The sequence below is a fragment of the Cnephaeus nilssonii genome (genome assembly GCF_951640355.1).
Source record: "Cnephaeus nilssonii genome assembly, chromosome: 5".
Lineage (NCBI taxonomy): Eukaryota > Metazoa > Chordata > Mammalia > Chiroptera > Vespertilionidae > Cnephaeus > Cnephaeus nilssonii.
Genome location: NC_137076.1, coordinates 58,119,199 through 58,144,755, shown reverse-complemented (window position 1 = coordinate 58,144,755; position 25,557 = coordinate 58,119,199). Strand labels below are relative to the sequence as shown.

At 40.0% G+C, this 25,557-nt stretch overlaps 1 protein-coding gene across 1 annotated transcript in view; it reads left to right on the top strand.

Annotated features, from left to right (window-relative positions):
* The window catches only part of GAB1 (GRB2 associated binding protein 1), a 112,955-nt gene extending 89,723 nt beyond the window's left edge, over positions 1–23,232 (top strand). The window contains 9 exon segments of the mRNA XM_079772077.1: positions 505–523; positions 525–1,107; positions 2,524–2,609; positions 2,805–3,108; positions 11,972–12,061; positions 13,717–13,810; positions 15,793–15,916; positions 18,216–18,338; positions 20,496–23,232. Coding sequence (XP_079628203.1) covers positions 505–523; positions 525–1,107; positions 2,524–2,609; positions 2,805–3,108; positions 11,972–12,061; positions 13,717–13,810; positions 15,793–15,916; positions 18,216–18,338; positions 20,496–20,654 — 1,582 coding nt within the window. The 3' untranslated portion in view covers positions 20,655–23,232.
* The last annotated feature ends 2,325 nt before the right edge of the window (positions 23,233–25,557 follow it).

The window sequence follows — 25,557 nt, the reverse complement described above, 5'->3', positions numbered from 1 at the left end:
TACCTGGTAATCATTGGACTTTCAGTGGTACAGAACAACAGATTTGCCACAGGTGGCTAACGAGCAATGGGATCACCTTGATAAATTGTGTTGGCACCACGTTTTTGCATGCTCTTCAGAGGAAATGCTTTTCCTTGTGTCTGTGCCTTAATCATTTACCTTTCTAATCCCAGTACCTCAGGGATTGTGGTTTTATGTGTGGATTTAATAGGTGGAGTTGGGGGTGTGGGCAGGTCCAGGACAGAAATTAGGAAGAATGCTTTTGGTGGTTTTGTGGTGGCGGTGTGGTTGCCTGGTGTATAATAAAAAAAAAAAAAAAATGAGCAGCATTCGTGCTTTCAATCTCATGGATCACACACACACACACACACACACACACACACACACACACATCTAATGAAAAAAGCCATGAATTTTGATTGCCAAGCTATAAATATATGTATTAAAAAGCAGTCGTATGTCCTCACCGTGTTTTATTTTCTGTCGTTAACAATTTTTATTTAGAACACATGCTGATTCGGCAAAAGTCCACCTCTTCTGAAACAGACTGCAATGATAACGTTCCTGCTCATAAAACCCCTGCTTCCTCCCAGAGCAAACACGGACTGAATGGCTTCTTCCAGCAGCAAATCATGTATGACTCCCCGCCGCCTCGCGCCGTGTCTGTCCCCGTGGACTCCAGCCTCTACAACCTGCCCAGGAGTTACTCCCACGACGTCCTACCGAAGGCGTCTCCGTCGAGTACCGAGGCCGACGGAGAACTGTATGTGTTTAATACGCCCTTGGGGACTTCGAGCATTGAGACTCAGATGAGGCACGTGTCTATTAGCTATGACATTCCTCCGACACCCGGTAACACTTACCAGATTCCACGAACGTTTCCAGAAGGAACCTTGGGACAGACGTCAAAGCTAGACACTATTCCCGATATCCCTCCGCCCCGGCCACCAAAACCACACCCGGCCCACGACCGCTCTCCCGTGGAAACGGGCAGCATCACCCGCACGGCCTCGGACACCGACAATAGCTACTGTGTTCCCACCGCGGGGATGCCGCCGTCGCGCAGTAACACCATCTCCACGGTGGATTTGAACAAACTGCGGAAAGGTCAGCGCTCCTTGGCTTCTCCTCTGTTAGAGGTTCATGATGGAAGATAGGTTGTTCCTGAATATTTGTTCTTTTTTAAAAAAAATACATTCTTAACTGATTTCAGAGAGGAAGGGAGAGGGAGAGAGAGAGAGAGACATCAATGATGAGGATCATTGATGGGCTGCCTCCTGCATGCCCCACACTGGGAATCAGCCCACAACCTGAGCATGTGCCCTCACTGGGAATTGAACTGGTGACCTCCTGGTTCATAAGTCTATGCTCAACCACTGAGCCACGCCTGCCGGGCTGAATATTTGTTCTGTTAAGCATAATAGGATACCAAGTGATAGTCCTTTGTTTCTTCAATCCTGCAGTTACCCACTCATGTAGCAAAGATACCAGGGTCTCAGTAGATTCCTGGGAGACTGTGTGTGTGTGTGTGTGTGTGTGTGAGAGACAGAGAGAGAGACAGAGAGAGAGACAGAGACAAAGAGTTGGGAGTTTTTCATCCCTGAAGAAGTATAGCCTTAGGAATTCTTTCCTGCCTCAGGAAGTCTGCACCCCTCTCTCCCTCTTTCTGTATATTATGGGGGGGGGGGGGGTAGACCCTGACGGGACAGAGGAACAGGAAATGGGCCAGCCACACAGCTTCCGAGACTCATACCCTTTCCTGTATCTGTGCCCTTAGGGCCACTTCTATGTGTCACATCTATGGGGCTCCGTTTCCTTCCTTGATAGATAAGCAATGTTTACGTTGTGTCTAGCAGGTAATCATCAGTCCCAATCAAGCCACTCTGATTTTTGTTTGCTGTTTTTTATTTTTAAAGCTCTGAATCTTCTCTCTCCTTATTCCTCGTCACTTCATTTATTCCTACTTTGTCTCCTCGAGCCTTCCAGAAGTTACAGAGCTTGAGAGGAGAAAAGTTGAGTCTGGGTTATACCCTAAGATTCTTAATATCCTAAAAATAGAAAGTCAAAGTGTAAAATTTCATACCCTAAAAGTGATGGTGGAGTTATCCAGCTGTCTTAAAGAAGATAAAGATTTAATGCATCTAATTCCCTTGAAGTGTTTGTGTAATCTGGGTGTAAGTTAGTGAGATATCATGGAGGCCCAGGGTGGTGCAAAAGGTAAGAAAATAGAAGTATATCTTTCTCCATTTTTAGATAACCCACCACCACCCCAGTCTTAGACAGTCACTCACTGTCATAATCAAATACTGTTACTGATTAGCATGTGACAAGTGCCTGCATTTTTTAGTGGCTTAACATGCCAATTCAAGATACTATTCTGTGAGCATCCTTTTTAAGGTCTGTGTGCATATGTATCGGCATGTGTGTGTGTCTAAAGAGAGAGAGAAAAAATAGGTCATTCCTGATTACCCTGAGAACTGGCAAATGTGAGAAGAAATGTTTATAGTTTGTTCTTTATTTTAGATGCTAGTTCTCAAGACTGCTATGATATTCCACGAACATTTCCAAGTGATAGATCTAGTTCCCTTGAAGGCTTCCATAACCACTTTGTAAGTATAACTAACCTTGGCATGATCGAGTGTATATTTCATTGTCAAAAAATCTTGATGCTTATTTCCCTGAGACTAGATGAGATCATGAAATAGAAGCCCCTTCAGATCCGTACGAATAGGTGTGACGTGCAGTTATGTTTTCCTGTTTGACAGTAGTTTTTGTTTATTAAGAGAAATGTATGTGTGTTTTAGAAAACCAAAAATGTATTGACAGTGGGAAGTGTATCAAGTGAGGAGCTGGATGAGAATTACGTGCCGATGAATCCCAACTCTCCGCCGAGACAGCATTCCAGCAGTTTTACGGAGCCCATTCAGGAGGCAAATTATGTGCCCATGACCCCAGGGACGTTTGATTTCTCTTCATTTGGAATGCAAGTTCCTCCTCCTGCTCATATGGGCTTCCGGTCCAGCCCAAAGACCCCTCCCAGAAGGCCCGTCCCCGTTGCAGACTGTGAACCACCCCCCGTGGATAGGAACCTCAAGCCGGACAGAAAAGGTAAGCAGAGCAGGGCATAGGAGAAGGGTCTGGCGCTGCCTTGAACTGTCATTAAATCCAGAACAGGATTGGGACTAGAAATTCTGAAGTATTTCCTATTACCTTAGTTATTAACTTGTTTAAGCGATATTGCTGTTCTAGATTAATAATTATTATATGTTGATGCCTACATGAGATTTTTAAATCTCCTGTCTCGACAGCAGAGGTTACAAACTAAAGCACTCGCAAGGATTGGCAGGGAAGAGGAGGAGAGAATTAGGAAAAACCCGAGTGCCCTAATTGGAGTAACTAACTGCTCCTGGACCACAACCCTTTGTTGACTTGTGAAAGTAACATAGACCCATACATGCACATCTTCTGATGTATCAGGAGAAGCCAGAAATTTCACCTTTTATGTGTACTATCTTTTGACTTTTAAGTTCTAAGGACTAATTTAATTATTTTAAAAGAACAAAACATTGCAGATCAAACCAGAGTATATAGTATCAAATCAAACTTGCGATTATTAATGTGCCTGACAGCAAGATTGCTTTGTTTAATCTCTCCATTCTGTTGTATAACAACTTCTTAAAAATTATTCTTCCTTGCTGGGGAATAAATAAATGCTTCTAGTCTTTTCTTTCATACTGGCCTTCATAAGTAACATTAATTCTCAAGTAGCATGGTTTGTCAAGAACTCCATGGAAAAGGAACTTTTCAGCCAAATTGGTGATAATGTACTAAAGGTTTAAAATTTGGGTTTGAGTGGTTAAGACCCTCACCACTAGCTGTGTTGCAGCATTGCTGTTAATGTGACTTAATCTGGACCACCGAGTAAGTTATTATATCGGCTGTGACCAGTGGCACAACTTCTGGGGTATTCAGCACATTTGAAAAGTCTCATGTGCTGTACATAGCTTTTTATCTTTTTTAAAAATATATTTTTTTATTGATTTAAGAGAGGAAGGAAGAGGGAGAAAGAGATAGGAACATCAATGATGAGAGAGAATCATTGATTGGCTGCCTCCGGCATGCCCCCCACTGGGGATCGAGCCTACAACCCGGGCATGTGCCCTTGACTGGACTCAAACCCGGGACCCTCAGTCCGCAGTCCAGCGCTCTATCCACGGAGCCAAACCGGCTAAGGCTATACGTAGCTTTTTAAGAGCATGTAATGTCTGTGTAAATTTCTCATTAGCCTGGGCTTAGATCATTAATATTAATTCTAATTAAGTACCAGTTGTGGGGAAGGGAGACAGACTCACTCAGAGTAACTTAAGGAAGTGAGTTTTGTTTCCTTTTGCTGTGCGGAAACTCCTGTGCTGAAGCGAGAAAGTGATTGGGAGCCGAGGCACCCCCAGGGTACTGTCACTTCGTCCTGCTCCCTGCATGTCTGTCCTGTGGGAAGTCTTAGCGTCTGGCTGTGTTCTCTCTCTTACATTCTTTCCTTCTTTGTGTTCCTCTACTCTGTATCCTCTGCTTGACTACTTGGTTTTCTGCTTTCCCAGAGCTCCCTCGGTGGCCTGGATGCTGCCTCGTGGCCCCTTTGTACAGGCCCTTGCAGCTCCCGCATCTGCTAGTTGCCTCCTTCATCATTTACTCACTCCAGGTCACTTAGAGAGATTGGTCTCACTTGTTGTTCACACCAAGCCACATGATGGATTGTAGGCCAGGCCATAGTTTGGCTGCTGTTGGGTCCAGGGTCCACCTTTGGTCCAACAGCTGGGAAGACGGACTCGTCTAACATCCATGCCACCCAGACAGCCGCAGAAGCAGGGCCATGATCCGCACGGTTACCTTAGAAAGGGTGTAAGCATCACTGGCTTTCTATTTAATAATTTTTCCTTCTGTTACTCTTTGTCCTCCTTTGTCTTTAAATTTATTTAGACACTATTGGTCGTTTCCTTCTTTGCCTGCAATATGTGGAAGTATTTTTGGACATGCGTACACTTATCATTGAGCTCAAGGTTGCCGAAGGATTAAAAATACAAGTGTCATGAACTCTTAGGGGTTATGCAATATTCATTTTAATGCTACACTAGTTCTTTCCTGTAATCAGCGCATGGTAGCAGCAGAGCTACACTTTCTAACGACAAACGTCACAGTTGTGTATCTTGAGGTCTCCCATAATGTGGAGGTGGTACGGGTTGGATGAGGTACAGGCTCCGACTCCCACCTGTTTTACCCCCCTGCCTGTTCCTTCCTCCCCTCGGGCTGTGCGGAATGCAGTTTGAAAATTTCTGGTCGATTTCACAGTTAATAATTCCATGTGGTAAGCTTAATGCAGAATCAGAAAAGATCCTTATTTATATGTTAGAAAAGTTGTAAAATAATGCTTTTAGTTTCATCTAGATCTAACAGAGCTCATGTACCCCATATTATAATAGACAGCATATCATAATAATATGGCATGTACTAGTATACTATATATGATATATTATATATATATATATAACATATTTGTATATTTACACCTCCCTATGTGTATAGTGACAGTATATTCTAGCACATTCTGGCAGAGTAATTAACCTCCATAAAGTGACTCCACATTAGAACAGAACGAAGCAGGTTCTTGGTGACTTCTAGAGATTGTGTTCAGTCTTTTACAAAATTAGCTGAACTGTTAAGAGACAGTTCTGAGCTCATGGGCCAGAATATTTATTTGGTATCTTTTCTTAGATGCAAAATGAACTGAGAAAGCACCCAGAAAAAATACCCACATAGTTTTTGGCAAAATCAAGGAGAATGGGTTTTGCAAAATAGTAGTTACTAAAATCATAGTAATAAAGAAAATGTTGCCCTAGCCGGTTTGGCTCAGTGGATAGAGCATCGGCCTGTGGACTGAAGGGTCCCTGGTTCGATTCCGGCCAAGGGCACATACTAATACCTCGGTTGCAGGCTGGATCCCTGGCCGTGGTCAGGGCACATGTGGAAGACAACCAATCGATGTGTCTCTCTCACATTGATGTTTCTCTGTGTCTCTCCCCCTCCCTTCTACTCTCTCTAAAAATCATTGGAAAAATATCCTTGGGGGAGGATTAACAAAAATAATAAATAAATAAATAAATAAATATATTTTTGCTTTTCTTTAGTACTATCCTACTTTTTCAATAAATATGATACGATGCATGAGAAGGTATTTAATATTGCAGGACAAACATTGTCAACCTACTTTAGAAAGTTTTAACTATTCAAGAAAAACACATTTTAAACCTAAATTCAGATCTTGAAGCAAAGTTTATTCTTCAGAACTTAAACTGTAAAACAAATGTCTTATTTGGTCATGAAATTCTTTTCATTATCATAGCATCAGATGAGTCTGTTGTAAATTTCTCATTCTGTGACATCAGATACATGACTCAATCTATTATTCTAGTATCTCTTATTAACTAAACATAATAATAAACAAACTTAATTCTATCAAATATGGCTTGGTTAGTTTCAGAGCCTGGTTCAACATCCAGTATAGCCAGTTTCTGGAGTATCTTTGGAAGGATCTACAATAAATGAGTGACATTCTAGTCTTATTTATACCCCCAATTATAGACGTCAGCTGCTGTAGTTACTAGTACAGATGAGTTTTTCAAATACTTCTGAGTAACTGAAGCTGCAGAAATACATAGATATTCTAAACTCGTATGTTTAATGTATTTTCATGGATCCTTCGCCAATCCCCTAACCTGCGGTAACTATATTTTTACCGGTACCATTTCTGTCATGATAGTATTTGTTTTGAACCAAGTTTTGTGTATATTACTAGAGGAAAAGACATCATTCCATGTGTTGTATTAAATATTAGGAAAACAGATGAGGCTTTGGAAATGCAGCACAAATTATGTTTTGTTTTCACTGAAACGTTTATATTTTCATAGAAAAGCTATTGCGAAGTTTGAGAAATTTCTGTAAGATATCTATCGTGGCTTCTCTGAAAGTCAGTCTTTACATAAATCTACCATATTTAATCATGGCACTTGTCTAGACCTCTTCCCCCATACAGTCTCCTTCTAACATGATGGAGCAGCTGTTTGAACCTCAAATGCTGTCTTTTTATTTTGTTTTGTTTGGCTTTGTCCACTCATGGCTTTCTGCAGTGGTTCTGACCATTAGTTAGGGTATTGGTTTGGGAAAAGCGGTGCAAGGTTACTTCTGGTGTTTTTGTACATGAGTTTGGTTAAAGTGTCGCAGGTCTGGCTCGTCACTTTGGTGCAGAAAGCATCGTGAGGAGCTTCCTTGGGTGGGTCCTTTCTGGGCACAGTGATACATTTGCTCTAAACATTTTTACCAAGACACCTTCTAAAGAAGTTTTTGAATGTAATTAAAAATTAACATGCTTTCTCAAAATGGCTTTTATGCTATAATAAATGGAAGATGGATGAATGACGCTGGTAAAAATAACTAGATTTTAATAAACAAGCATTAAAGTTTGACTTTCAGGTAGGTTTTTGTTTGGTGTTACAGTGTAAAGGAAGTGAATGTGGAGTGTATTTTTACGGCATAGCCTTTACATGTGGGTTTTTTCCCGCCTAAACATTCGGGACCTTCCAATATAATTATTATTCTCTATACAGTGAGACCATTAAAACAAGTGGGAAAGTTTTTCATATGCTACCTTGATGACTTTTTGGAATTAGCAGAGAATAATAATGTAAATTATTTTTCTTTCCTGAATTTTGAGATGCCTACCGGAAATAGCATAATCTGTAAAAGTTCAGACGAGCATAAACAATTCCACTTTGAGTTGAATGCATGTAGGCAGTACCTATTAAAATAATATTTAACAGTTCATGGACTTTGCAAAAAAAAAAGATTGCATCTGCTTATTTGAAATGACCTCGTGTGACTGCCGTGACCATATTTGGGGATGACCAACTTTTAAAACAACTTTCATTCACTCTTTTTTTCCTCTAAAGGACAAACAAAAAAAAGTATGACATTGATCCGATTGCACACCACAGCTTTTAAACATGGTAGGTTTCCGTGCCTACCAGCTTAGCCATGCCCTCTGCTAGGTCTTGCGGGGAAAGAAAGATGGCTTCCCTGAAGAAGCTCACCTTCAGGGGAGGAGGGAGAAAAGTAAACACATTATCATAATTAGCATGGAAGGGGCTGTGGTTGAGGTAAGCTCCTGGCACTATTAGCTAAGCTCCCCTGAGGAAAGTCTGAGTGGGTGAGTGGCAATTAAATGACGGTAGAGGAGGGGAGGGTGGCGGAGGATCTTCCAGTCAGAATAAACAGCATGCCCAGATCCTTTAAAAAGAGGGGAGACGGGGCTGGCACAGCCGTGGGTGGGAGGGAGAGAGGAAAGTATGAATGGAGGAATGAACGCCAAATGCCTTGCAGGTGCCTGAACCTGAGAGTATTATAATCCACGCTAATGAGTTTGGGCTTTATTCTGAGTGCATCATGAAAGGGTTTTATACAGGCGGATAATACAATCAGGTTGGCCCCTAGAAAGCTCATTCTAAGATGTAATGACATCATAGGAAATATTTTTATTTTATTTTCAAATCATACCTTTTTCAGCATCTTTCTCAGAGAGTGCTTTGCCTTCGTTTTCCAAATCCAGGGTTCTCGAAGCCTTGATTTAGAGATGATCGCATAAGAAAGGCCTTTCCTGGCTCTCGGTGCTCCCTCAGCTTGGGCATTTACAGTGATTTTTAAAGTTTGAGGGCACGTGCAGTATAGGTGGAGGTCGTTGAGCCACACAGTGTGAGTTCCACTCCCAAAAAACCAGGTCACTGACGTGCACATTAGCAAAGGAAGGAAGGACTTCAGACTTTCAGATTTTTTTTTTTTTTAATTCTCGGGTGAATGAAAACAAACAGTTACATTGTCAGTATAAGTGTAAAGTAAACCTGATATGGGGAGGTGAGAAAGTGGGATCTGGAACGACTCCTGAGAAATCTGCTGTGGGAACCAGGAGTATAGGAAACCACGCAGGTTGGTGGTGAGTCAGAGGATAAATTCCGTTCCGGACATGTAGTGCCAGCGCCTGCCGACCATCCATGCGGGTGGTTTTGTAGGTACGTAGATTAGGATCTGGGGCAAAGATCTGAACCAGAGATTACGGTTTACCAAGCTGTGCTCCAAATAAGGAAGAAACACATGATCCAGAGATTGACAGTCTGGGGGAGATAAACGCAAGAGGAATTTCACGAGTGGTCAGCACTTTTTGCCAAGTGAAGAAAAAAAAATGTCGCTTTTTTTTTGTTCCAACCTGGTCCAGCTAAAGCCAAGTCGTAACTGCCTTGGATTTAAAAGTTGAGGCTCAAATGAGTTCCTCTGTTTACACTCCGAATTTGAGAATCAGTGTATCTTCAGATTGGTTCATTTTTGCCTTTCTTATTTCTTACTCTTTATTTTAACACCTTTCTTCAACAATCAGAAAAGCATTCAAGTATTTGCCTAGAACAGTGGTCGGCAAACTCATTAGTCAACAGAGCGGCAAACCGCGGCTCGCGAGCCGCAGTTTACCGACCACTGGCCTAGAAGGAAAAGAAGACATTACAAGACAAGCATATTTACACCATGGGGCCTGACTTCTATTGAGTTTGGAAGGATAGAGAGAAATAAAGCTAACAAAATGTCTTAGTGACTCAGCACAGTTCAGTACAACCTATCCACATTGCAGCTTTTCTCCTAAAATCGACCTTAAGCTCTGGATGCTTAGAAAATACACTTAAATGTTTTAAAGGCGCTTTAAAAATCTCACTCAATACCATATTTTTCTATTAAGAAAACCAAGGAGTACCCTTGAGAGATGGCATTGGTTTGGAGAGAGATGATGACCTCAGTGTCCAATGTTGGAAGGATAATTGGAGGTGACCTGTCAGACAGCTGAAGTATGGAAGTAGATCAAAACTAGGTAGATTTAGAAGTCACGTGACCTTGATTATTTAACCACAAATACAGGTAAGATGCCACGGGTGAAAGTTGAGAAATGTAAGGAATGACCCACTGTTAGATAAACCACAGTGAAAAATCAGGCAGAAGCTGAGAGCTAATGAAAGCGGGTCTTTTAGAAAAGGACGAGGGCAGAGAACACACTGAGTAAGCACCAACGAGCCAAAAGTAGCTCTAAAAGCAATTTGTAATTTTTAAACCTCACCCCACTCACACATCCACCATCTGTGGCATTCAAGTTGATGTGAGATCTCAAGCAACTGAGGAGTTCAAAATGAAACTCTAAACACTGATTTTCTAAGATTCTCTATTTCCCAAAAGGATAGACAGGTACAGCAAAATGGGATCGTACAGGAGCATGACACCAGCGGGTAGGAGACTAGTGGAAGCCTTATTTAGTCTGAATAGTGTGACCTGAGCAAGTCATTTCACCTCCTCTCATTCTTCAAGGATATCTCATCCCTAAAATGAAGAAGCTGGGTTTGGGCTGTAAAGGCCTTTCAGCTCTAAAATAAATGTATTTTCTTATGGAAAAGCTTACCCTCTGCCTCTTTTTTTTTTTTTTTTTTTTAAGGGAAATACGCCATTTTGGAGAAGTATAAAAAACTGACATGCCCTTTTGTTTTAGAAAAGTGCCCAACCAGCATGGGCCCTGGATAGGTTAGTATTAGGGGTAGGATCATGGCCCAACAAGTTAGCACTCACATCTTAAAGTAGGCCTGCATCATTTCTGAATTAACTCAGTGTATTAATTGCAGAACTTAGAAAATTGGTTAATTAGAGAATGTTTGTTTTATCATCTAGATAATCACATTTTTAAAAATATATTTTTATTCATTTCAGAGAGGAAGGGAAAGGGAGAGAGAAATAGAAACATCAATGATGAGAGAGAATCATTGATTGGCTGCCTCTTGCACTTGCCCTACCCTGGGGATCAAGCCTGCAACCCAGGCATGTGCCCTGGTTCATAGGTTGACAACCACTGAGCCACACCAGCTGGGCTCTAGATAATCACATTTTAAGAAACTTTTAGATTTGGGTAGATAAGGTGCTAGATATCATCCAGTTCTTATTTTGCCATCTAATAGATGTCAACTCAGCTTTGTAAAGGCCATGAAAAAAGAAAATTTGGTACCATTGAGAATAGAGTAGTTTAAATAACTTATTCAAATGATACTGCTACTCTGACATCCAGGCTTCATGTGGGAAAGAGGATGAAGCCAACTGCTGGGTATTAACCCTGCCTTTTCTAGGTTTTTCATCATTACTTGTATGTGCCAGAGATTACATGAAAAGAACATAATGGCAAAGGAATTTGTGTTTTTAAATCCTTACATTGAAGCTAGACCCTCAGCAGTTCCAGAATGTAGACATCTGATCCGTGCAAAATGATGTCACCAGACAGCCACTGAGAATCCAGGGGAAACAAATGTTGGTCTTGGATTAGCAAGCACTGCAGCATCCACCTGCTTCTCTAGAAGGGGTTTGGTCAGGAGGTGAAGGAATGGTCAGATTAGCCTTTTGAAAATACCTCCACCAAATTAATATTGAGAAAGGAGGTAGTCCTCAGTACTTTATTAGGACACCAAACTTTAAAGAAAAGACGTACTTGAGATCTGACTGAGGGATTTAAAATGTTCTTTATTTGACCCAGTTTTCTAAGGCATGTTAGAAGAGCTAACATGGAACGTGTTTTTCCTCCTTCCCACAAATAAAGATAACTAACTGGGCCACTTATCCCACTAAACCCTGCCACCTGTTGTAACACTTTGCATATTATGTTGTTGCATGCAGCTTCCTCTTTTTCCAGTGGACTGAGCATGAGCGATACGTAGCAAGATTGAAATAGTCTCCACCAAGGAACTTTTGTTTATGCTTTTGAGATGTAACATTTCTGCTCAGGGCTCTGTTGCTTTTTTACAGAATCCATTTTTCCCATTAAAAAATAACATATTAAGAGAGTCTTCTTTTTACCAATTAGGTCAAAGTCCTAAAATTTTAAGACCCAAACCCCATGGTTTAGAGCGAACTGATTCACAAACCATACGTGACTTTGCTACAAGAAGAAAGGGTATGTACTTTAGCACCGCATGCTGGATGGGGCGTTGGGAATTTAATTATTTTGTGAAAAGTAAAGATAGAGCCTTAAATCCAACTGCTTTTGTAAATAAAGCTTCCCAGCATGTTATTTCTAATGAATGCTTCCCATAATATAAAATGAGTCTCCTTGTTATGCCATTAACAGCAGCATGTTAAACATTTGATAATATGTGATAATCAGTCTTGTCCTTTTGCATTCTTTTAACCCTTTAGGCTTCAATACATTGTTTTCTTTAAGATTGTGAGCTGCTTGTGAATTCCAATCGTCGCCTATATTTATATATAATGTATGATTTCTGTTCTGAGATAGGATGCAAACTCATTCCCATGGATTAATTGTTTTATGCCATGACTTAGAATTTGACAACTAGACTGCTATTAACCTTTGGGTTTCAAAAAAAGGAAATATAAGAGTTAAAGAAATACGTTCAGTCAGAGCAGTATTCTGTACATGTCCATTGTAAGTGGATAGATGAGCAAAATTATTTTAACTTGAACTTAAATCAATCTAGTCTTTAGAAAATCACATTGAGTTTTTTGTATTTGAGTTAAAATACCTCGTTATGAGCACCAGTGAATCTACCTAGCCCTTAAAAATGACCACTTATTTTATTGTTTGACGGTAATTATAGCATAGCTGATTAAAAGTACACATATATGGACAAAGACTAGAAGGAAACCTGGAAAAATGAAAATTTTTAATTTAGAATAGTAGGATGAAAGGTGACTAAAATACTTACCTAGAATGTTTAAATAGTTTCCTAAAATATAATTAACATTAACAAATAACATTATTTTAGTTCTGCTCATTTAATTAATATCTGAAAAGTGTTTCAGTCTTGATGAGAAGGGCCGAGAGCTCTGTGGTTTGTACTAGCATAGCGATTGTCACTGCAATAATAAGGTAAATAAGCAAAGACCATTTATAAATTTAAAAAAATAAGAATATTAGCGTTTATTTATTTTTACTTAATTTGGTAGAGGTAGTTGCTTGATTATGGCCTTTTCTCAGAGCTGAATTTGAGTCTAAAGATATAATTATTGCTTTGTTTTCTTTGTTTCCAGACTGAGCATGAACTAATTTAGAAGATTTGGTCATTCATTTTTTTTGTTTGTTTTTTATTTTAACAAAATTTTGTATTTAATGCTTTTCATACATTATTTTATTATATAGTTATATAACTGATACTTATTGAAGAATCAGGACATTTTTACATAGATGATTAAATTTCCATATTTAAGGATAAAATTAGGTAAAAATAAAATAAGGAAATCATGAAAAGTATAAATCAAGTAACTGTGAAGGCATTGCATCACATTACTCTCTTTTGTTATCAGTTTATCTTCATAAAATATTTACTTAAATTAAGAAGCAACATGTTTGTAATAGAGCTTTAGGCTTTCAGTCAACAATCATGAAACATTATCTGATTAACTTTGTCACTGATTGTTTAGCTGTGTAATCTTGGGCAAATCATATAAACATCCATGAACATTGTTTCATCTATAAAACTAGTTGGTCTTAGATGTACTCTGTCTATAACGTGTAAATATATAGGGAGAGGATCTGGTTTTGTTTTCCAAATTTCTGTATACTAAAATTTCTTTTTCTCTCTTTTATTTCAGCCAAGCCAGCACCTTTAGAAATAAAACCTTTGCCAGAATGGGAAGAATTACAAGCCCCAGTTAGGTCTCCCATCACTAGAAGTTTTGCTCGAGAGTAAGTTTTACTTAAATATATAGCTTGATTGTTCCTTATAATGGAAAATACAGTACCTGGAACAGTGGTTTTCAAAGGATGGTCTGGGAAGCCTCCTTTTGGGGGTTCTGTGAAATCAAAACTGTTTTCATTACAATACTGAGCTGTCAATTGCTTTTTCCACTCTTCTTCTCTCATGAGTGTGTACCAGAGTTTTCCAGAGGCCGCATAATATTAACTGATATTGTGTGACAGCAAATAGAATGTGTATTTGTGTACTCTTATGTTTAAAATTTTTTCTATTTCTTGTAATATGGTAAATATCAATAGATAGAACCCATATAAACAAAAGTTCCTTGGAGTTCTCAATAGTTTTTAAGAGTGTAAAGGGTTCATGAGGCTAGAAATTTCTAAGAACTAACTGATCTGGAAAATATGGTAGTTTCTTGCAGAACTTATTTAATTAAGATTTATTTAAATGTATATAAAGAAATGAATATATGAAGTTACCAACCTGTGTTGAATATGTGTACATGTTTCTTGTATACATAGTTATTTTCAATGGGAATTCATAAATCTTTTCTTTTTATATCTCTTGACTTTCTACTTATCCTCCAAATCCCTAACAATACTTTTTCTTTGTTCTACACAGATCATTTGGTGCCCAAAATATACATTTGCAATGTAGCTATAAATATTGGTTGTGCATTTGAATGTATGCTAAAATTGGATTATAATAAACTAGAGGCCTGGTGCACGAAATTTGTGCACTCAGAGGGGTCCCTCAGCCCAGCCTGCGCCCTCTCGTAGTCCGGGAGCCCTCGGGGGATATCCAACAGATGCAGACCGCTGTGCTCTCCAGCTGGAGCCTGGCTCAGGGCTTCTGGCTGAGCAGCACTCTCCCTGTGGGAGTGCACTCACCACCAAGGGGCAGCTCCTGCGTTGAGCGTCTGCCCCCTGGTGGTCAGTGTGCATCATAACAACCAGTTGTTCCGTTGTTTGGTCAATTTGCATATTAGCCTTTTATTATAATAAACTAGAGGCCCAGTGCACGAAGTTCATGCACGGGGAGGGGGGGCCTCAGCCCAGCCTGCACCCTCTCCAATCTGGGACCCCTCGGGGGATGTCCGACTGCTAGTCTAGACCGGCAGTCAGACATCCCTCTCATAATCCTGGACCGCTGGCTCCTAATCGCTCATATGCCTGCCTGCCTGGTCACCCCGAACTGCCCCCCCCCCGCCAGCCTGGTCTCCCCCAACTACCCCCCTCTGCCGGCCTGGTGGCCCCTAACTCTCCCCCCCTTGCCAGCCTGGTTGCCCCAGCCTGGTTGCCTCTTACTGCCCCCCCTGCCGGTCTGGTCACCCCCAAAGCCCTCTCTGCTGGCCTGGTCACCCCCAAATGCCCCCACTGCCAGGCTGGTCGCCCCTCACAACCCTCCTGCCAGCCTGGTCGCCCTACGCAGCCTGCTGTTCAGTCATTTGGTCATCCCTCACTAACCCCCCTGCCAGCCTGGTTGCCCCACGCAGCCTGCTTGTTCATTCTTTTGGTCATCCCTCACTAACCCCCCTGCCAGCCTGGTCACCCCACGCAGCCTGCTTGTTCAGTAGTTTGGTCGTCCCTTGGGCCAGCCCTGGGCAGCTGGGCAGCCAACATCCGAGGCTTGCCTGCGCCTCAGGCCAGCCCTGGGCAGCTGGGGGGCTGAAGGGACTGGGGGACTCCAGAGGCAGGCACGTGGAGCAGCCAGACCCACCTGGGGACGGGCCCTGCCATGCCACATGCCTGCCGCCCCAGCGGGGCTGAGGGGACTAGGCGCCACCATCTTTGTGAGTGCATGACGGCCAATTAGCATATTCCCTCTTTATTAGATAGGATGTGTACATAGATTATTATAAACTTAAATGGGAATTTCTGAAAGAATGGAAACTGTCACTCATTTTTATTTTGGAAGTGATTTTAGAAACTCTGTCAGGGTTTGTGTTTGTAATGATAATTTTTGTGATTAGTTCTTCTAGGTTTCCCATGTCTCCCCGACCGGATTCAGTGCATAGCACAACTTCAAGCAGCGACTCACATGACAGTGAAGAGAATTATGTACCCATGAACCCAAACCTATCTGGTGAAGACTCGGTATGTAAAGTCTTCATCTTTACTTCTCTCTTCTCTCTTCCAGTCTATTAGTCTTATCCTTACATATTTCTTTATACCTAAGGAAAAAGGATAAAAGACAATTTTTTAATGCTTTTTAAAAATAGTATGCTAAAGTCTAAAACCAGTAGAGGGTCAAAGTGTAATATCAATATCCAAAAAGTAGAAATAAAATTAGTTAATTTTAAAAGGCCTTGGGGGGGGGGGGGGGTTGATGACAAATATGTGATACCTTAATCAATAAAGTAATTTAAAAAAATAAAAATAAAAGGCTTCCAGTTATAATTTTTATAGGATGTACTTGATTTTTGAAACTATGCAAGAAAATATTTTATACTGGATGCTGCCTATTCATTTATACACAGATCCAAAGTCAAACATTCGTGAATTGAGCCCTTAATGTGACTCCTGACATTTGAATGACAAATACATCATTACTAAAGACAAATATTGTTATGTAACAATAACAACAAAAATATGCTCAATAATTTTGCACATTTTAAAAATAATTTTAGGAAAACAAAGTTGTTTTTATTTTATTCTTCTAATTCACAGAACACTCATAATAACTCCTAGAATCTTAGGGTTTTTCTAAACTGTTTTGAGAAAACACTGGGTTAAAGGTAGAACGCAGTGACAGGCTGTTCCCAATTGAGATTAGATCAGGAGCAAATTGGGGCATAAATTTTAACAATACTTCAAGATGAAAAAATTTCCAGTTCCAGTAATAATTAGAAAACAGTTTACCTAGAAATTCTGAGAAATACATTTTGGGAACAACTTACTGAGATTAAACGTGTACATCAGATGAACTCATGGGTTCCTTTCATAGCCTTGTGATACTGTGAATTCTAGGTGTTTCCAATTAGGGAAATTCCAGGTACAGGTTCTTCCACTGGTCACATTTGAATACAAAAATATTTTCACACATACACACTCCTGCTTGATTTTTTATGTTAGAATGAAATACCACCTCATTTAGAGGGAAAAAATCAGTTTCTTTATGAATTAGGGGGAAAAGGCAGGAGGAAAATGGCTCTTTGTACTGAGTACCAAAACTTGCTTGTTTTTTGTCCGCTGCATGTTACTGTCAATATTGTATTAGGAATAGTTGACAAATTTGGTTTAAAAATCTGTTTCTACTAACAGAGCCATCACATTCGGTGGTGCAGATTGGTTACTGCATAATCACCCTGCCTACCATGTGTAGTATGTACAACAGGCCGCACTCACGAGCTATCGAGCAACCCAGACTATGTCCCGTTCACCCGCAGCAGGGCCCTGCACAGAGCCGTGACACCCGAGAGGAAGGAGGGCATCTTTTTCTAATTCACAGAAACATTGCACACGGCCTGGCAGCGGCCCTGCTTGCAAATGAGGGATAAACTGTTTTCCTAGCAGTTGTCTTTGCCCTAACTCACAGCTTACTCTGTTTAACCTGAGCAAAAATTGCTGTCCACTTTCTCCCTTCTTTATCTTTTTTTTTTAGAGACTAGACCTACTATTGTACAAATCCTATTAGGGTGGAAGGGATAAGACCAAGAGAAGACAGGAAATGAAGTGGTAAAAATTCCAGATGGTTGGAATAAAATACCGTTTGCCAATAGGGTCATTATTCTAGAAGCTTTAATTAACATACTTGTTCTAAAACTAATTTCAGTGTGAAAGCCTTTAAATAAAATACAGAACTTTTAAAAAAAAATTAATTTGAAGGCAAGGTGCATAAGGATCCTGTAGTTTAAAAATATAATTGGGTCAGTGAATAGAGCGTTACCCTGAGGACTGAAGCGTCCTGGGTTCGATTCCAGTCAAGGGCAAATGCCTGGGTTACAGGCTCGATCCCCAGTAGGGGGCATTCAGGAGACAGCCAATCGATGATTCTCATTCATTGTTGATGTTTCTATCTCTCTCTCCCTCTTCCTCCCTGCCTAAAATCAATACAAATATATTTAAAAATAAATATGTAATTGAATACATATATCATTTTAATAATATTCAGGTTGAGCTATCAAAACTTATAGTAGCTTGACATCCCAGTCTTGGTTTGAACCAAGTTTGACATTTGATACTACTTTTAGCTTATTCTAAAGTAAGTTTTGATCAGTTTTTTAGACATTACTTATTTTCCCCCAATCCTAAAAAGTTATTTAATTTTCTAAGCAGACATTTCTCAAGCTGTGTCCTCTTGAAATAAATATTTAGGCTTTAGTAGATGGCAAGTGAGAAAAGCAATATGTCTCATGAGTGTTTGGCAGTTGATTTTGTTGTATTGTCCTTTCAGAACCTTTTTGGCAGTAGCAGTCTTGATGGAGGAAGCAGCCCTATGATCAAGCCCAAAGGAGACAAACAAGTGGAATACCTCGATCTGGATTTAGATTCTGGAAAGTCCACACCACCACGTAAAGTAAGTGAAAGCTCATTCTGTAAATACAGGGTTGGGGGAAATCGGTTACGGTTGTCAATACGTGAAACCTAGAGTTTATTCTTGTATTATTATTTATCAGTTACTGTATTATTTTCCATATGAAAAGCTATACCAATTCTCTTCTTTGAGGTTTCTGATTAGACATTAGTTAGAACTTCTCATTCTAACTTTTGTACCTCTTATCAATCTTTCATATTTTCTCTTTATTCTTTAAACTTCTTTGAGCATTTTACATATATATGTTTTATAATGTTTATGCAATAATTTCAATATCTGAAGTTCTTGGAGGTCTGAATCTGTGCTTATTGTTTTTGCTAACTCGCACTCCTGATGGCCTGTTCCCTTGTGTGTTTTATTTTTATTTATTTATTTTTTTAATCCTCACTAGAGGATGTTTTTTCATTGCTTTTTAGAGAGTGGAAGAGTGAGGGAAAGACTGAGAGAAACATGGATGTGAGAGAAACACATCGATTGTTTGCCTCCTTCACGAGCCCTGGCCAGGGCCCAGGCCTGGGAGGAGCCTGCAACTAAGGCAGGTGCCCTTAACCGGAATCGAACCTGGGACCCTTCGGTCCACAAGCCGATGCTCTATCCACTGAGCCAAACCGGCCAGGGCCCCTTGTATGTTTTACACATTGTTACTGTGAATTTATTTTGCCGAGGCCGTCTGTGGGAACCTCGCATCGGCCTCTGCTAGGGAAGCAGTGGTGCTCCCATGCTAGGACCAAGTCAGTTCCCTTCAAGGCTCCTGAGCTTAACAGAGTAGACCTGGTTCAGCATGCCCTCCCACCCAGCGCCTCCTAACCTTGCTGAGATGGACATTCATCCTAAAGACAGCACTGCCTTTACCATTTAGCAGATCGCTGCTGCCTCTGCTTCCCTCACACCTTGGGGATTTTCCTTATTGTCTAGCAAGCCCAACAATGCATTAATAATTATTTTTGGCCCTAACTGGTTTGGCTCAGTGGATAGACCATCAGCCTATGGACTGAAGGGTCCCGGGTTCGATTCCAGTCAAGGGCCCATGCCTAGGTTGCAGGCTCTGTCCCCAGTGAGGGGCATGCAGGAGGCAGCCCATCAATGATTCTCACTCAACATTGATGTTTCTATCTCTTTCTCTCACTCTCCCTTCCTCTCTGAAATCAATAAAAATATATAATATTATTATTTTTGTTTTAAGTTAGCCAATATTTAGTTGTATTTTAGGAGTAAGAGGGCCAACCCATCTGCCTGTGTAATTTGTCATTCTTGAAAATACTGCTTTTCAAAAAAACTGTTCTTCAACTCTGAAAGTAAGCACTGACACATGTTCTCAGGACTTGAAAAAGTTAAGCTTAAGGTAAAGGCTAAAGGTTCTAGAAGCAAGTTGTGTGTCTTAAGATGAACTAGGTGTCTGCTATCCCTACTTTATAAGAATTTCATCTGTGATGGGGAGCATTAGTTTGAATTCTTATTATATACTAGAGGCCCGATTCACGAAATTTGTGCAAGAGTAGGCCATCCTTCCCCTGGTTGCCAGCTTCCCTCAGGCACCTGGGACCCGGGCTTCCCTCTCAGCCCTGGCTTCGTCCAGAAGGTCGTCCGGAAGGACATCCAGTCTAATTAGCATATTATGCTTTAATTATTATAGATGATAATTTTAAATGTAAGGAAAAACAGTGTACAGTAAAGAGAGAGACAACATTGTTAAATTGAGGTGATGTTATTTTTATGTGTGTGACCAAATAGAATTTCAAGAGTTATGTATTCTGCATGTTTATCTGAGTTTAAAGACTGAATTTTTGGTTATTGTTGTTAATCCTCACCTGAGGATATCTTTCCATTGATTTTTAGAGAAAGTGGAAGGGAGGGAGGAAGGGAGAGAGAGACAGAGAGAGAGAGAGATTTCGATGTGACAGAGACACATTGATTGACTGCCTCCAACACACACCCAGACTGAGGCCGGGGATTGAACCTACAGCAGAGGTATGTGCCCTTGACTGGGAATGGAACCCACAACCTTTCAGTGCACAAGTCGACGCTCTAACCACTGAGCTCACCAGCCAGGGGGTAAGACCAAATTTCACTCAGAAGCACTCCTTTCTATGTGGAAATTTATGAGGTTTTTTTTTTTTTTTTTAATTTGCATTTTTCTAGCAAAAGATCAGCGGCTCAGGAAGCGGTGTAGCAGATGAGAGAGTAGATTATGTTGTGGTTGACCAACAGAAGACCCTAGCTCTGAAGAGCACCCGAGAAGCCTGGACAGACGGGAGACAGTCCACAGAATCCGAAACACCAACCAAGAGTGTGAAATGAACATATTGCTCTGCTGTGTCTGAACAAAAGAGAACAGAATTGCAAAGATAAATCCTGTTTGACTGAAGAAGACTTGACACTTAAACTCCAGGTAGATCCTGGAGTACACTCTAATTGAAGACAAAGGACCTTTCAGACATAATCAAGCAATTTACACTGTTACTGGTGCTTTATGGTATCTGAACAGTTCATGACCTGTAAAAACAAAAAAAAAACAAAAAAAACGTAGGGAAATAGTATTGTTTAGCTCCCAGGAAAAAATTGGTTCCGTAGTTAACACACTTGTAGTATTACTGTATTTATGCACTTTTTCATTTAAAACATTGGTTGGGGTATTCGCAAATGTACCTTACCATAATTCCTTTGGGAAGTGTTTGTTTTTCCTCACACTACTCTAGATAGCAATACTAAGTTAACTAAGCTACTTTTAGGTTTGTAAATTTCTCTTTCAACTTCAGTGTAACGTTAAGATGAGAAAGTAGATTCACAATTTACCGTTCTACCTGAAACTGCAGGTGGAAGTCATTCAACTACAGAGTACAGTTGGACTCATCATTCATTGCTTTCTCAAATGCTAAGAATAATATGTATACTGGTATTAGGACCTAGTTCTCTGGTTCATGTACAGTTAGTTCTCAGTGAAGAACTTTATTATATTTTGTTAATTACAGTGTTCTTAGTTCACTGAGTGAAGATTCTGCCGGGTGGGATCTTGTACCTCGGAAAGACTGAATAATTACACTACCAAGTAAGCCTACAGATCACTGATGGCATGAGGTGATGATGTGCTCTCACACGTGTTAACATGTATTAAACTTTATGTTATTTGCAAATCGTAGTTTATGTAAATAATCAGGTACGTACCAGGCACTGATGTGCTACTACACCAATCAGGTTTAGACAGTGAGCTTTAGTTTGTTCTTGTTAGTCCTGATTTCCAATTTGGAACTAATGACACAGTTGACATTCACTGTTAGTTATAGCAACATACTGTGATTTTTTTAATTAGACAGTAATTCAGATTTATTACTCTAAGAATGAAATTCTATCTTTTGACACCATAGTGCCCTTTCTATGATTTTTTAACTTTACTTAATATTCTTCTTAGCCTTATATTTAAATTCCTATGCAATTAATATTTTATACCTGCATTTAAAAAAAAGATGTTATCTAAGTGATTCTCATATGTAGCACCTATTGCTTTTCCAGTAAAAAAAATAAATAAATAAGGATTTTGTACTGTGATTTATATTCACTGTCCCAGTTCAGGAAATATTGGAGTCTTGCTCTAATGTGAAATCTTATAGTCATGGACCTCTTTCAACCAGATTTGTGAAACCACCACCAGAGGAATCATATAATTCTGTCTCACCTATAACATGATATCAAGACCACAAATTATAGTGAAGCTACAATTATATGTATCTGTCTTGGCTTTGCTATGTAATTTAGAAAGCAGATAGAAGTGTTTGTTTGTTTTTTAACTAAATGACATACAGTCTCTTACGTATTGATTTGAGATACACTAACAGTTGTTAGAGGGGGCATAGAGATCGCAGTGCCCATGGCTGAGGCAGGACCCCCTCCGTTCAGACCTCTGTTGCCTGAGTACACAGATGTGCCCTGATTCCTGGCCTCTGGCCATAGTTCTGTGCCTAATCAATGTAATGGGTTTGTTTCCCCGATCTCCAAACTAAAAATGTTCATAACAAGATGATGAATTGTAGATTAGTAACAGTTGATGCTTTTAAATGTTTGCTTCTTTTTCAAACAAAGGCTAAAACCCAGAAGTGAATTTTGAGGTGGATTTTTAAATAAAAAGATTGTTTGAGTTTGGCGTGCACAAGCTGTTTTCATAATGAAACCACGAAATAAAATCTAAAATCATTGAACTGTGCCTGAACACGATGCAGTTTGGTGTGTGATGATAGGAAATTGTGTTACGTGGAGGAGAGCCATATTTTGAGATTAAAACACAACACACATATTAATTCAAAAGTAGAAATCTCGTTTAAAGCTGCCTATCAAAAGAGTCGAAGCAACTATGAATTTTTTAGTGTAATTTCTTTATTACAAGTTACCGTTTTTGAAGGTCTGCAACGCTCTGATTTGTAGAAATGTTCCCATTGTGCAGAAGCATTTAAGAATTGAAATGTCTTAAGTTTGTCTCAGACGTTGAACGTTGTATTAACAAATCAAATTAAAAGGCAGTTTCTTGTAGAGCACTCTTTTCCAAACATTTTTAGCCTAGAACCTTTTTTAAATAAAATTTTGTGTACCCCCCAATACCAAAAGCCTGAAAAGTTTATTTCATCAGTATAAATGCGTTTGAAGTTCACATTTATGTTCATTTATTTTAGTCCATTTCTGAATAACACTGATATGAAATTGGGGTTATCGATAGCTGGTGAAAAGCTTCAGCTGTTTCTATCCCTTGTTTTATTTGCATGCTGTCAAGTAAATTTTGATTCACACAAATGTATGTAAGTGCAAATAACAACAGGTTTTAAGCACACATATCTGGATGTTCTTAAAGGTGTATTCCAAGGTTGATACCAAAATAAATTATCCTGGAAGGGGAAGTTAATACATAAGCAGTCTCCAGTAGGGTATGTAACAGATTAGGATGTACATTTTTATTACATTTTAAATATATATATATATATATATATATATATATATATATATATATATACCATATTTTCTGGCATATAAGATGACTTTTTAACCCAGGAAAATCTCCTCAAAAGTCGGGGGTCGTCTTATACGCCAGTGTCATCTTATAGGGTGGATATATCCCAAACTCTATATTTTAACTGGAAAAGTTTGGGGTCGTCTTATACGCCCAGTTGTGTTATACGACGGAAAATACGGTGTATATATAAAAGGCTTATATGCAAAGTGTCCCCTTGGGAGTTCAACTGGGAGTCCGATCGCTCACTATGATGTGTGCTGACCACCAGGGGTGGCATGGAACAAAGGAAGGCCCCAGCTAGCAGCTGGAAGGCCCTGATTGACCCTGATCACTGGCCAGGCCTAGGAACCCTACCCGTGCACAAATTTCATACACTGGGCCTCTAGTGTACTTATAAAAACAAAATTTGAGTCAAACCCTTTTAATACCCCTGATCACCTCCAGGAAGCTGAGTTTGGGCCAGGCCTTCGTTGAAAACCACTAGTTTAATCATGTGACAGTTGTAAGTCAGACGTCTTTTATCTCTTACATGTTTGATGTTGTCTACCTTTTATTTCTTATTTTGAAAAACTAAAATTTCATACAGATTTGAATACCAAAACAGTTCTGTTTTCAAAAATCAAAATTCAAACTTCAATACTGTAAGCTATTTAACCCACAGAGTGTATTGCTTAGTAAGCTATAAAAGATGGTTTTGGTCTACATTCTGGTTTATACATCTTCATCTTTATTTCTATCAGTACCATATAAGCTACTGTGAGCATTTTAGAGAATTCCATAAAGGTACTAGGAGTGTGTGTGTGTGTGTGTGTGTGTGTGTGTGTGAATATAGAGCATTGTATTTAATCATTGACTAAATTTAATTAGATATAAAAATACTTTTATACTTGTGCATTAAGATCATAAGTCAGAATTTGTTCTAGGTGCTTCATATTTAATTAATGGAAGTCACAATCTTCATAGATGCATTTAAACTGGACCACTAACCCTAGCTGGTTTGGCTCAGTGGATTGAGCGTCGGCCTGCGGACTGAAGGGTCCCAAGTTTGATTCTGGTCAAGGGCACATGCCCAGGTTGCAGGCTTGATCCCCAGTGGGGGGCATGCCACTGGAACATGAATTTTTTTTTCTACTAGTGGGAAGCTTTTGATTTCCCATTTAGTGAAATCTGTATTTTATTAAAATGCTCCCATTTTAAAAGAGGCACTTTTAGTGCCTCTTTATTTGGCCCATTAAAAGTACTGGTATTAGTATTTTGAATCTTTAGAATTTTAGAAACAGTGAGGTGGGCCCTCCTTCATATTCCTCCTATCTTTGGGTCATTCTGATAGGTCTTATCCTCCATTGTCAGATAAGCAATCAGGTCCATGACAGAGATGTACATCTGACCAAATCAAGTGGATACATAGACATATATACCAGGAGAAGAATTACTGTCTATAGCATCTGATATACGTAAATCTGCATATAATTTGAAATGCTGAAAGCTATGAGATGAAAAACCATGGTATAAGTGAATATGGTAGACATCATAGCCTTGATAGTATGAAAACTCAATTGTCAGGGTGTAGAGATAATTGGTTTTAGTCTGACTAAATATCCTATCTAACAAAAGAGTAATATGCAAATTGACCATACCTCTGACACATCCACAAAGCCACGCCCACCAGCCAATCAGGAGTGGGTATGCAAATTAACCCAACCAAGATGGCTGCGGCCACGAAGCTACAGGAGGCTTGGGTTTCCCCAGCAATGGAGGAAGCTAAGCTTCCCTGCTGCCCTGGCCGGCCCAGGCCTATACTCAAGGCTACAAAGTTTCAATTATAGAAGATAAATAAATCCCAACAAAAACGGCAGCAGGAGGCTTGGCTCCGCTCAAGGCTATAAAGTTTCAATTATAGAAGATAAATAAATCCCAGATACCAGGGCCTCCACTTGGGTTGCCGGAGGGCATGGCCAGCCTGCAAACCACCCAGGCCGCCCCACGCCCCAAGGGAACCCCCACCCTGATCTGGGACACCCTTCAGGGCAAACCAGCCGGCCCCCACCCGTGCACCAGGCCTCTATCCTATCTAATCCTATCTAATAAAAGAATAATGTGCAAATTGACCGTCACTCCAACACACAAGATGGCTGCCCCCATGTGGTCAAAGATGACTGCCCCTATGTGGACACAAGATGGCCGCCACAAGATGGCTGGCAGGGGAGG